This window comes from Nomascus leucogenys, chromosome 10, assembly GCF_006542625.1.
Source record: "Nomascus leucogenys isolate Asia chromosome 10, Asia_NLE_v1, whole genome shotgun sequence".
Classification (NCBI taxonomy): Eukaryota; Metazoa; Chordata; class Mammalia; order Primates; family Hylobatidae; genus Nomascus; species Nomascus leucogenys.
In genome coordinates, this window is record NC_044390.1 from 63,277,522 (window position 1) to 63,288,160 (window position 10,639).

The 10,639-nt window shown below is 57.9% G+C and overlaps 1 protein-coding gene and 2 pseudogenes across 1 annotated transcript; all 3 read right to left on the bottom strand.

Moving 5' to 3' along the window:
• Window positions 1-28: 28 nt before the first annotated feature.
• LHB (luteinizing hormone subunit beta) lies at window positions 29-1,135 on the bottom strand. Its single transcript, XM_030821023.1, has 3 exons — window positions 1,118-1,135; window positions 598-765; window positions 29-361 (listed from the first exon to the last, which is right to left on the bottom strand). The coding sequence occupies exons 1-3, from the start codon at window positions 1,130-1,132 to the stop codon at window positions 119-121; spliced, it is 426 nt and encodes a 141-aa protein (XP_030676883.1). The 5' UTR covers window positions 1,133-1,135; the 3' UTR covers window positions 29-118.
• Window positions 1,136-1,943: 808 nt separating this feature from the next.
• LOC100580403 lies at window positions 1,944-4,082 on the bottom strand (annotated as a pseudogene).
• A 1,367-nt stretch (window positions 4,083-5,449) lies between these two features.
• On the bottom strand, window positions 5,450-10,589 carry LOC100580731 (annotated as a pseudogene).
• Window positions 10,590-10,639: the final 50 nt, after the last annotated feature.

A 10,639-nucleotide genomic window follows, 5' to 3' on the forward strand; every position in this document is an offset into this window, starting at 1 on the left:
CTGAGCCCACAGAAAGACACCTCCAGAGTGCGGATTGAGAAGCCTTTATTATGGGAGGAACGGGGTGTCTGAGGGCTCTGGGAGTTGGGATGGACTCGGAAGTCTGCGGGGAGGGTCTTCAGAGGAAGAGGAGGCCTGGGAGTTGGGGGTGGTCACAGGTCAAGGGGTGGTCCTTGGGACCCCCACAGTCAGAGATGCTGCGGCGGCAGGGCCCACAGTGACAGCTGAGAGCCACAGGGAAGGAGACCACTGGGTCCACACCGGGCGGGCAGCCAGGGAGCCGGATGGACTCGAAGCGCACCTCGCGGTAGGTGCACACCGCCTGAGGCAGGGGCGGCAGGGCCGCCTGCAGCACCCGCATCTGGAGGCCGTGTGAGTTGGGGAATGAGCATGTGCCTGGGGCCAGCGCCTCAGCTGAGCTCCCAAGCTGCCCCCACAGGTCCTGGACTCAGGTGTCCAGGAAGCCCTCTGTTCCTGCCCTCCCACACCCCATTCCCCAACTGCAGGCCAGAGAGGCAGACCACCCTTCCTCCCCCACTGCCTCTGTGGGTCTGGCCCTGAGGTGGCAGCATCTGCCCCTGGCCCCAGGCAGCTCACCATGGTGGCGCAGTAGCCGGCACAGATGGTTGTGTTGACGGTGATGCACACGGGGCAGCCCTCCTTCTCCACAGCCAGGGTGGCATTGATGGGGCGGCACCGTGGCCGAAGCGGCTCCCTGGATGCCCATGCCCCGCCCATGCTCAGCAGCAGCAACAGCAGCAGCCCCTGGGACAAGGACACTGGTTCACCCGGGTCGGAGACCGGAGCCCTGAGCCCTGGCCTTCCCATCCCCCGGGGTACACCACCCACAACGACCCAGAGACCCTTCCTGGCATCTCCTATTCAGGACCCACCACCCGGACACCTGCCTTTCAGAGCCCACCCCACAGCCCAGAGGACCTGAGATACCCCAACATTTCAGATCCCCACCCTCAGGAACTGCCCCACCTGAAGCTTACTGGGGGTCATGTCCCTCCAGAAAGAGGCCTCCTTCCACAGCTCACACGGGTTTGCCCCTTCTCATGCCAGTGATGGCCTGGAAGGAGGTGGAAGGTGCCCAGGGGCCCTGCAGTCTTACCTGGAGCATCTCCATCCTTGGTGCGTCCCCTACCTCATGTACCTGGCTTTATACCTCGGGGTTGTGGGGGCGGCAAGGCCACCAGGAGGTGGTAGGATGCTGGGGTAACCTGGACACTAATCCCCCCGGGGGCGAGAGGTGCACACGGCCAGGGAGGCGCAGGAGTGGCTCAGCGGAGCGCCCCAGCCCTCTCCCCTCAGTGGTCCATAGCCAGGGATGAGGCAGAGACCAGGGTGAAGTGACCTCAGAGACTGAGTCGTCGAGTGCTAGGGACTAGTCGAGGCTGGAGGCACAGGGAGCAGGGTGTAGGAAGACCTGTCTCTGCCTATCGTGGGGTCTTGGGAACCAGGAGGAGGCCGTGACCCGAGAAAGGTGCTGGACTGAAGCCTCAACCCTCCTCCACTTGAGCCATTCCTGTGCCACAGTCCAACCTCCCAGGAGGGGCGCTGCTTCGGACTTAGCTTCTGCCCAATGAGAGAGGGTCTCCCCGTGACTGAGCTGCCAGGGAAGCCACTTGACCCAGATGCCCCCAACGAGGGATTCAGCCCGAATCCCACCTCTCCCTTAGGGACCTCCGCCCATCCTACCCTCAAGCCAGAATGTCCGGAGCAGTCCCCGGAAATGGGTGTGGTTCAGGTGATTTAACTCATTATTTAATACGCCTGCAGGGTACGTGTCTTGACCCCGGGGCCACAGCCTCCAAGGACGTTATCTGGACTTAGTCCCCTCTCCGCGATGCCGCAGCTGAGTGGGTGTCTGGGCTAGTCCCGCCCCCACATTGCCAATAGACGTAATGAGTGCGACTCAGGCTGGGTCCGGACCCCTCCTAGTAAGCGGAGGTCCCGAGCTCCGCTCGGCCGCGCGGCCCTGGGGGCGGGTCTGGGGTGGGGTTGGCCCGGCCGGCTCACACCAGCGCCGGCTTCAAGCTGCCATAGCTGGAGTTCTCGGTACTGTAGGCTTTCGGCACGCTGTGGATGCCCCGCAGAGGCTTCCAGTGCAGGCCGCCCCAGGGCGCCTCCAGCGGGCAGAAGCGGTCGAGCCGCCGGAGCGGGTGCAGCAGGGGGCTGTAGGACTCCTGAGCCAGAGACAGGGCTCCCCGGTGCGGAATGGCCGAGGTCACCGGGCTGACGCGTGGCACGCGGACCTGCGGTGGTCGGGGCGGCCGGGAGGAGGGCGGACAGGGCGGCCGCTGCGGGCCGTGGCCCCAGACCTGGGGCGTCTCTTCGAAGCTCCAGTAGGTCAGGTAGTCCTTGCGGGGGTATCCGGACAGCTCCGTCCTGTGGGAGCAGGGCAGGATGGTGGGGATACAGCTGGATCCTTGGGGACGAGGTTCAGACCTCGGGATCTAAGGAGTCTGCACACTCAAACTCCTGCATTTCCAGGAGAGGATCCCCTTCGGAAGGACGCGACCGGGCACGCGTAGCCTGCGTTCCTGGGTGCTCGAGGTACTTAACGTCCTGGAAACTGAGCTTTCGCATCCTGGGGAAGGAAATGGGGGCTTTCGCTTCCTTGCGAAAGAGTATCTGGGGGCTGAAGTACAGAAGGAGGCCCTGCCCTCAGATCCAGAATCCCCTGGAGCCGCTGTGCAGGCTTCCTGTCCCTACCGCGGTTCCTGAGCGTTGACACTAAGGACTCCTGGGTGCTAAAAGCGGGAGGGGCTGGGGCCTCAACTGTGGTTGTTGCTGCTACAGGAGTCGAGGCTGAGACCACCGGTCAGAGAATGGGAACCAGCCCAGGGGCTCGGCGTGCACCGGCCAAGGCGGGGGCTGTGCAGGAGGCGGTGCCGAGCGAGAGCCCGGCTTACTTGGGATAGAACCGAAAGTCCCGCGCTGAGGTGGTTAGATAGAGCTGTCGGCGGTTCAGGACGCCGTGGTCGGATACTGTGAAAGGCCGGCCAGACAGCGTGGGGTTCTTCGTCCAGGCGATTAGAGCCTGAGCAAGATTAGGGGAGGAGGCATACCCAAGACATAGATTTCATACCCCATCCCAAGCCCTGGGTCCCGAGTTCAGAATCCCTCTCCTTCGGCCTCGACAGCCATGACGGCCACGGCCCTCGCACCCCGCCCCAAAGTCAGAGCCCTTCCTGCCACCCACGCCAGGGAACTTGAGCTTCCTTCCTCATACCCGAACCCTTCCCAGCCTCACCTCCCTAAGTCCAAGCCTTCCTGCTGGTCAAGGAACTCAAATCGAGGCCCCCAGCCACCAAAAACAACCTCCCTGGTTCCGCTCCCGGTCTTAAACCGTCTTGGTGTGGCCACTGGAGCTGAGCTGCATCTTGGGCAGCAACTCCACGTTACCTCTCCCAACTCCCACCTGACCCCGTCTCGGAATATTCTAGTCTCGTCCCCACCCACAGCCCGCCGTCTAGCTCCGCAGCAGCTTCGGAACCCTGAAGGTGGGTTTGTAGTCCCTGGTCCTTCTGGCCTGGCCTAATGCCCAGCCCCTCCCCCGGCTCCTCTAACTTCCCGATCCCGCCCCAGACCCTTTAGCCACGCCCCAAAGCCGTGATTCCTTCTGGCCCCGCCCAGAGCTCCCGGAGCTCCGCCCTGTCTCGCCAGCGCCGGCTTCCACCCAGCCACCTGGGAAGGCCCCCCGCGGTGGTGGTCTGCGAGTTGTGGGGGCTGGGGCCCGAAGTATTCCGGGGCGCGCGGGTCCCCGCTGGGAAAGCCAGTGTACTGCGCCCTCGTCTCGCTGCTCTGGTACTTTGTGGTCAGTGGGAGGCGCCAGCCGCGGTGTCTGAGCTGCGGAAAGGCGACCCAGAGACTCATGTGAAGGAGCAGGGGACTCAAATGCAGTCCCCCGCCCTGTCCCCTGCGGACTCCAGCACTCCCCAAACTTTACCTTTTCTCCTAAATCCTTGATCCCCACAGTCCGCGTGGGGTCTGCAGGCTCTGGGGCTCTGGGCTGGGCGCACGGCCCGCCATGGGTCTTGGGCACGTAGGCCGAGCCAGAGGTTGTCTCCCATCTGCTGAGGACCTCGTCGAAAGCCCAGATGCGAGAATCCTGCTTTGCAGTCGGAGGTAAAGGGTCCGCGACCGTGGACTGGAGAGAAGGCGCTGCACATCAGCCTTAAAGACTCAGGAGTCCGTATCACCCCCCACCCCAAACTCTGACCTCTTCCGGTCGGCCCCCAGCCCTTTCCTCTGCAGTCCCCGGCATCCAGATTCCCTGGTGCCTCCTCTCTCAGACCCAGAACTCCAGGACCCTCCTGCTTCAGAGAGGAGTCCAAGCTCCCAATCCCCTTTACTTAGCCCCCATATTTCTGGGTCGCCAGGCCTGGCAGGGCTGCAGCCTAGGGTCTGCTTACCGGCACCGTGGGCGGGGGGAAGGGTACGGGTGGGATAATGCGGTGGGCAACGTAGCTGCTGGTGAGATACCAGTTGGGCCTGGATCCAGGTACCTCGGTTGCAGAGATACGACAGCACGCAGGGCCACAGCACGGAGCCAGGGTGCCACTGGCCATGGTTCCACCCCCACTCCGTAGCCAAGCTGGCTTGTTGTGGTTGTTGCCCCAGGTGACAGAACCCGCCCACCCAGAACCTAGTCAATCAAGGGCCTGCAGTCACCTGGATGGATGGAGCGAGAAAGAGACCCAAAGACAAGGACCCAAAGAGGGGTACAAAGAAACACGAGGAGGGGGAATGGAGACTCAAAGAGAGGAGGGCAGAAAGGGAAGGAGAAGTTCCGAATTTCAGAGACCCAGGGGGTGGGGGAGAGAGAAACCCAAAAAGAGGGACAGGGACCTGGAGGTGTCAGAGATCCAGACAGAGAGACAGAGACCCCTGCATTGCACCTAGCAACTCAGGACATCCATGAGAAACACCCCCCTTTCTTCCAGGGCCCAGATGCTCCCGGCTGCTTCCTCCCTCTACCAGGCCTGCCCACCTCAGGGTAACGATTTCCAGACATCTCCAGGGCTCCCTGACCCTCCCCTTACGCACGTGCTGAAGTAATCGGCACCAGCATTGGCTGTCCTGCCTGCCTTTGATTTGCTTGAAAAGTTCCACCTGGGTAGGCGGCGTGTGGAAAGAGGGAGGGACCCACAGAGAAGTGCACGAGACCATAGCAAAAAAGATGGGTTTTGATGAGTGAGAAAGAAATACAAGAGAAGAGAAAGACAGGGAGGAAGACACAGACCACGTTGGAAACGGAGCTATTAGTACCCACCCAGAGGCTAGAGCCGCTGGAAGTTAGAGACAGAGAGGAAGGTGGCAAAAAAGAGCAAAATCAGAGATGGTAACAAGGAGATGTAGAAACGGAGGCAGCCATGCCCCACCCCACCCATGGGCCTGGTCTGTACAGATTGGTGGAGGGGGTGCCTATGTCCTTTGCTCAAAGCTGGACCTGAGAGAGAGAGAGGGGGAGAGAAAGTGAGAGAGAGAGTGTGTGTGTGTGTGTGTGTGTGCGCGCGCACGCGCCTGTGTGTGTCTGTGTGTTGGCAACACATGTGGGGAGATGGGTAATAGGTAAAGGGCTGTTGTGAAGTCCTGTGGTCTGTCCCAGAGAGAGAGAGAGAGTGAGAGAGAGAGAGAGAGAGAGAGTGTGTGTGTGTGTGTGTGTGTGTGTGTCTGTATGTCTGTGTGTTGGCAACACATGTGGGGAGATGGGTAATAGGTGAAGGGCTACTGTGAACTCCCGTGGTCTGTCCCTGGCTTCCCTTGTCATTTCTTCACCATATAGAGCTTTTGGTCACCGGGAACGATGACTCACTCTTGTAATCCCAGCACTTTGAGAGGCAGAGGCGGGCAGATAACTTGAGTTTAGGAGTTTGAGACCAGCCTGGCCAACATGGCAAAACCCTGTCTCTATCGAAAAATATAAAAATTAGCCGGGCGTAGTGGCGCACACCTGTAATCCCAACTAAGGCAGGAGAATCACTTGAACTCGGGAGGTGAAGGTGGCAGTGAGCTGAGATCACGCCACTGCACTCCAGCCTGGGCGACAGGCAAGACTCCATCTCAAAAAAAAAAAAAAAAAAAATAGCTTTTGGTCTAAGCCTCTGCCTCCTCAACCCTCATTATTTCATCCCACGAGCCCATTCTTCAGACAAGGAAACCTCGGGCTGCCTTCTGCAGCCAGGCCCACAATCCCACTTACCCCTCCTCCCTGATTCAGGCTTCTGGGGCCTTTCTGTTGGATTTTGCTGACCCTACTCAAGGGCTGTCAATGAACAGTAACCCCCTGATCCTAGCCAGGGGGCCAGCGAGTTAGTCAGAACCTCATGTCCCACTCAAACGGGACAATTTTTTTTTTTGAGACGGACTTGCAACTCTTTTTGCCCAGGCTGGAGTACAATGGCACAGTCTCGGCTCACTGCAACCTCCGCCTCCCGGGTTCAAGCGATTCTCCTGCCTCACCCTCCAGAGTAGCTTGGATCACAGGCTCCCGCATCCACGCCCAGCTAATTTCTTTAGGTAATTTTAGTAGAAACAGGGTTTCACCATGTTAACCAGGCTGGTCTTGAACTCCTAACCTCAGGTGATTCGCCTGTCTTGGCCTCTCAAAGTGCTGGGATTACAGGCATGAGCCATCGCACATGGCCATCAAGCTGGACAATTTTAACGTCTGTTTCTTTCCCAGTGTAGGGTATAGGTTGGCATAGGGAAGAGGGCTAGAAACCTGACTTCAGCTCCCCGCCCAGGGCTCAACTCTCCAGCATCCTGATCACTTCTCATTCAACCTTGCTTGTATTCCCCTGTGATTGGTGGCTCATTATCTCAAAGCAGAATATTCTAAGCCAACCCCTGCCCGCTCTCACCAAGTAAGGTTTCCCATTTGAACCCCAGCTCCCAGATACTTTAAGGCCTTCTGTAGACCACGTTCTACAGGTCCCCTGGCCATCTGCTTGCATGTTCCAGTTTCTCTCCTCCCCCATCCACATCATGAAATGTGCCCTCCCACTCCCCAGGATGAGCAAGGTGGTGTCCTCTGTGACTGAGCAGTCAGCAACTGAACACCAAAGCTCACCAATGATCAAATCCATGAGAGTTGATCTGAGGAGTTATGTATTAGGGCTAAGAAAGAGTAAACACTCAGTAAACAGTGGCTGTTATTATCATCATCATCATCATTATTACCCTCAGGTTCCCCCAGGAGAACTCCTATTCAACTTTCAAAACTCCACGTGGTTTCACCCATCCTGCAGAGATTGAGCTCAAATTCAGAGGGTTGTGATGTTGTGATAATTTGTTGAGTTCCCGAACTGGGGTCTGTAGAGCAGCTGGGAAAACCCTGAGGTCTCTCAGCACCCAGCTCTGTTCTTTGTCTGCCTGACCAGTTCCTGGGTATAAGTCCCAGGCCCGGCCAGTCCGGCTAAGGAGTGTGCAGACACAGGCAGTGCCAATTTGAATCCATCACCAGTCCACACGGCCCGGGGCATCAGCAGTCAATGCCCGCACCTAGGACTGCTTGGCCTTGCGCTCAGACACCCAGTGCCTCTAGTCCACACCCCGGCAGCCCCCTCCACCTACCCCCGGGCCACCTTCCTCAGAGTTACCGGCCTCGAAGCGGGTGACAAAGAAGTGCTGGCGGAGGGAACTGCCGCCAGCTACAGGCACCTCGCCCAACACCTCCACCTCGAGGCCACCCAAGGCCACAGCGGTCCGGGGGTCTGTCACCCAGACACTGACTGCATCGCACACAGCCAGCTCACCCTTATGACTCGCCAGTGCAGTATCGCTCACCCCACGCTGGCTGCGGTTGACCGGGCACCTGCTGACTCCCGAAAGGCCCCAGTCTCCAGCAGGAAGACCAGAGGGGGCCCGGCAGCGGCACCCCTAGACAGGACCCCTCGGGGGAAAAGAAGGTCCCACGTTGGAGCAGGAAAAGGGGACAATGTGGAGGGTGGGGATTAGGACTCTATTGACACACTGGGGAGGGGGAAAATGAGGGGGATGCGGAGGGAGCCTGGGGGAGGGGGAGTATCTCTCAGAGCACATGGAGACAGGGAAAAGGAGGCTGGGATTAGAGAAGAAGATAAACACTTCAGTGGGGACAGAAGTTTGGGACCCCAGGGGAGGCTTGGCTGCCAGGATTATGGGGAAGCCGTTGCTCTAGAAGTTTCGGGGACTCCATTTTTAGGACTTGCATATCGCCCAACTTGTAGATTAATAATAAATAGTCAACAACAACAGGTCAGGCACTGTGTCTCACACCTGTAATCCCAGCACTTTGGGAGGCTGAGGCGGGTGGATGACTTGAGATCAGGAGTTCGAGAGCAGCCTGGCCAACACTGTGAAACAACATCTCTACTAATAATACCAAAATTAGCCAGGCGTGGTGCTGCGCGCCTGTAATCTAAGCTACTCCGGAGGCTGAGGCAGGAGAATCACTTGAACTCGGGAGGCTGAGGCAGGAGAATCGCTTGAACTCGGGAGGCCGAGATTGCAGTGAGCCAAGATCGTGCCACTGCACTTCTGCCTGGACAACACAGTGAGACTCTGTCTCACAAAAATAAAAATAAAAATAAGGCCGGGCGTGGTGGCTCCCACTTTTAATCCCAGCATTGTCAGAGGCTGAGGTGGGCGGATCAGCTGAGGTGAGGAGTTCCAGAACAGCCTGACCAACATGCAGAAACCCCATCTCTACTAGAAATACAAAATATCCTTGGGCGTGGTGGTGCATGCCTATAATCCCAGCTACTTGGGAGGCTGAGGCAGGAGAATCGCTTGAACCCTGCAAGCAGAGGAGCAGTGAGCCAAGATCGCGCCACTATACTCCAGCCTGGGTGACAGGGTGAGACTCCGTCTAAAAAAATAAGTAAACAAATAAAATAAAATAAAAATAAAAGTACAAAATATTCAACTACTATTACTCAATAGCAACAGATGGTAAAATACAGGCTCAGAGAAATTAATGATTTGTGGCCGGTCACACAGCCAACAAATGGCAGAGATGGGACTTCACTTCTGGGCAACTGCACTCTGCCATCCCTCCTGTAGAATTCTGAGGAACCGAGAGTCTTGTATCTTGAAGGATGTTCCAATCAATTTTTATTTTTTTTTGAGGCAGAGTCTCGCTCTTTCGCCCAGACTGGACTGCAGTGGCTCGATCTCAGCTCACTGCAAGCTCTGCCTCCCGGGTTCACGCCATTCTCCTGTCTCAGCCTCCTGAGTAGCTGGGACTACAGGCGCCCACCACCACGCCCGGCTAATTTTTTCTATTTTTTAGTAGAGACGGGGTTTCCCCGTGTTAGCCAGGATGGTCTGGTTCTCCTGACCTTGTGATCTGCCCCCCTCCGCCTCCCAAAGTGCTGGGATTAGGCATGAGACACTGCGCCCGGGCCAATTCTTTTTTTTTTTTTTTTTGAGACAGAGTCTCACTCTGTCTGGCCAGGCTGGAGTACAGTGCCACAATCCTGGCTCACTGTAACGCCTGCCTCCGAGATTCAAGTGATTCTCCTGCCTCAGCCTTCTGAGTAACTGGAATTACAAGCGCCTGCCACCGTGCCCAGCTAATTTTTCTATTTTTAGTAGAGATGGGGTTTCACGACATTGGCCAGACTGGTCTGAAACTCCCAACCTCCAGTGATACTCCTGCCCTGGCCTCCCAGAGTGCTGGGATTAAGGCGTGAGACACCATCCCTGGCCCCAAACAAATTGTTTTAAGACGAGGTCTCCCTATGTTTCCCCACTGCACTTGAACTCCTGGGCTCAAGCAGTCCTCCTGCTGTGGCTCCTGAGTAGCTGGGACTACAGACTCAAGCCACCACGCCTGGCCACATTCCACAATTTAGAGAAAGTCCACAACCTGGAATCCTAGGGAGACCCCGATTCCCCTCAAAACTGCCACTAAGAAGGTAAAACCGTGCCCCTCTGAGGCAGGCTTCAGTTTCCCTGTGTGTGAAATTGACTTGGTGCTGGAAGAGGCTGGTGGAGGCGTGGATTTTGCAGTTTCCCTACAACATTCTGGAAGCCTGTGGTTTTGGGAAAGGGTGGTGTGGAGAAGACTGGGAAACAACCAGTGGTTACCAGAGCTGGAGCACCTCCTCCACCTCTGAGCTCTAGGACTGGGAACCCCAGGCTTCGGGGGCCCCTGTGGAGGACGCAGGTGGCCCCCTCTTTCCTGACATCTCAGGAGAGGGAAGGGCAACTGGCTAGGGGAAGAAAAGAACAGGAAGGGTATACAGCCAGGTGGGGAAGGGGCCAAATCCCTGAACAACCCCTTCCCAGAGTCCCTCTTCAAGTGCAGGGTACCCAAGAGTCAAGGCCCCGCCCCCTTTCCAGAGGCCCCTTTTCTACCCAGGTGATGGCTCCTGGCTGGGATGGGAGGCAGATGGAGGGAGGGGATGGGGGAGGAGGGGAAGGGAGAGGCAGTGGATGAAGGACAATGGAAGAGATGACATCTGCCTCAGCCCATTGATCCCATACAGGTCCCCACACCCCACCTGCACTGCCAGTGCCAACCTCAGAGGGAGGAAGAGGGAGCTCGGCTTAGAAGGCTCAGGCCCTGCCCCCTGGGCCAAACCGATCATGTGGCCTTCCCTCTCCCCACAGAAGGCCCGACCATGGACACCTCCTGACC

Coding starts and splice junctions, on each gene's coding strand:
- LHB (XM_030821023.1), bottom strand. Junction 362..597: donor CCGGCTACTGCGCCACCATG/GTGAGCTGCCTG, acceptor CACGGCCTCCAG/ATGCGGGTGCTGCAGGCGGC.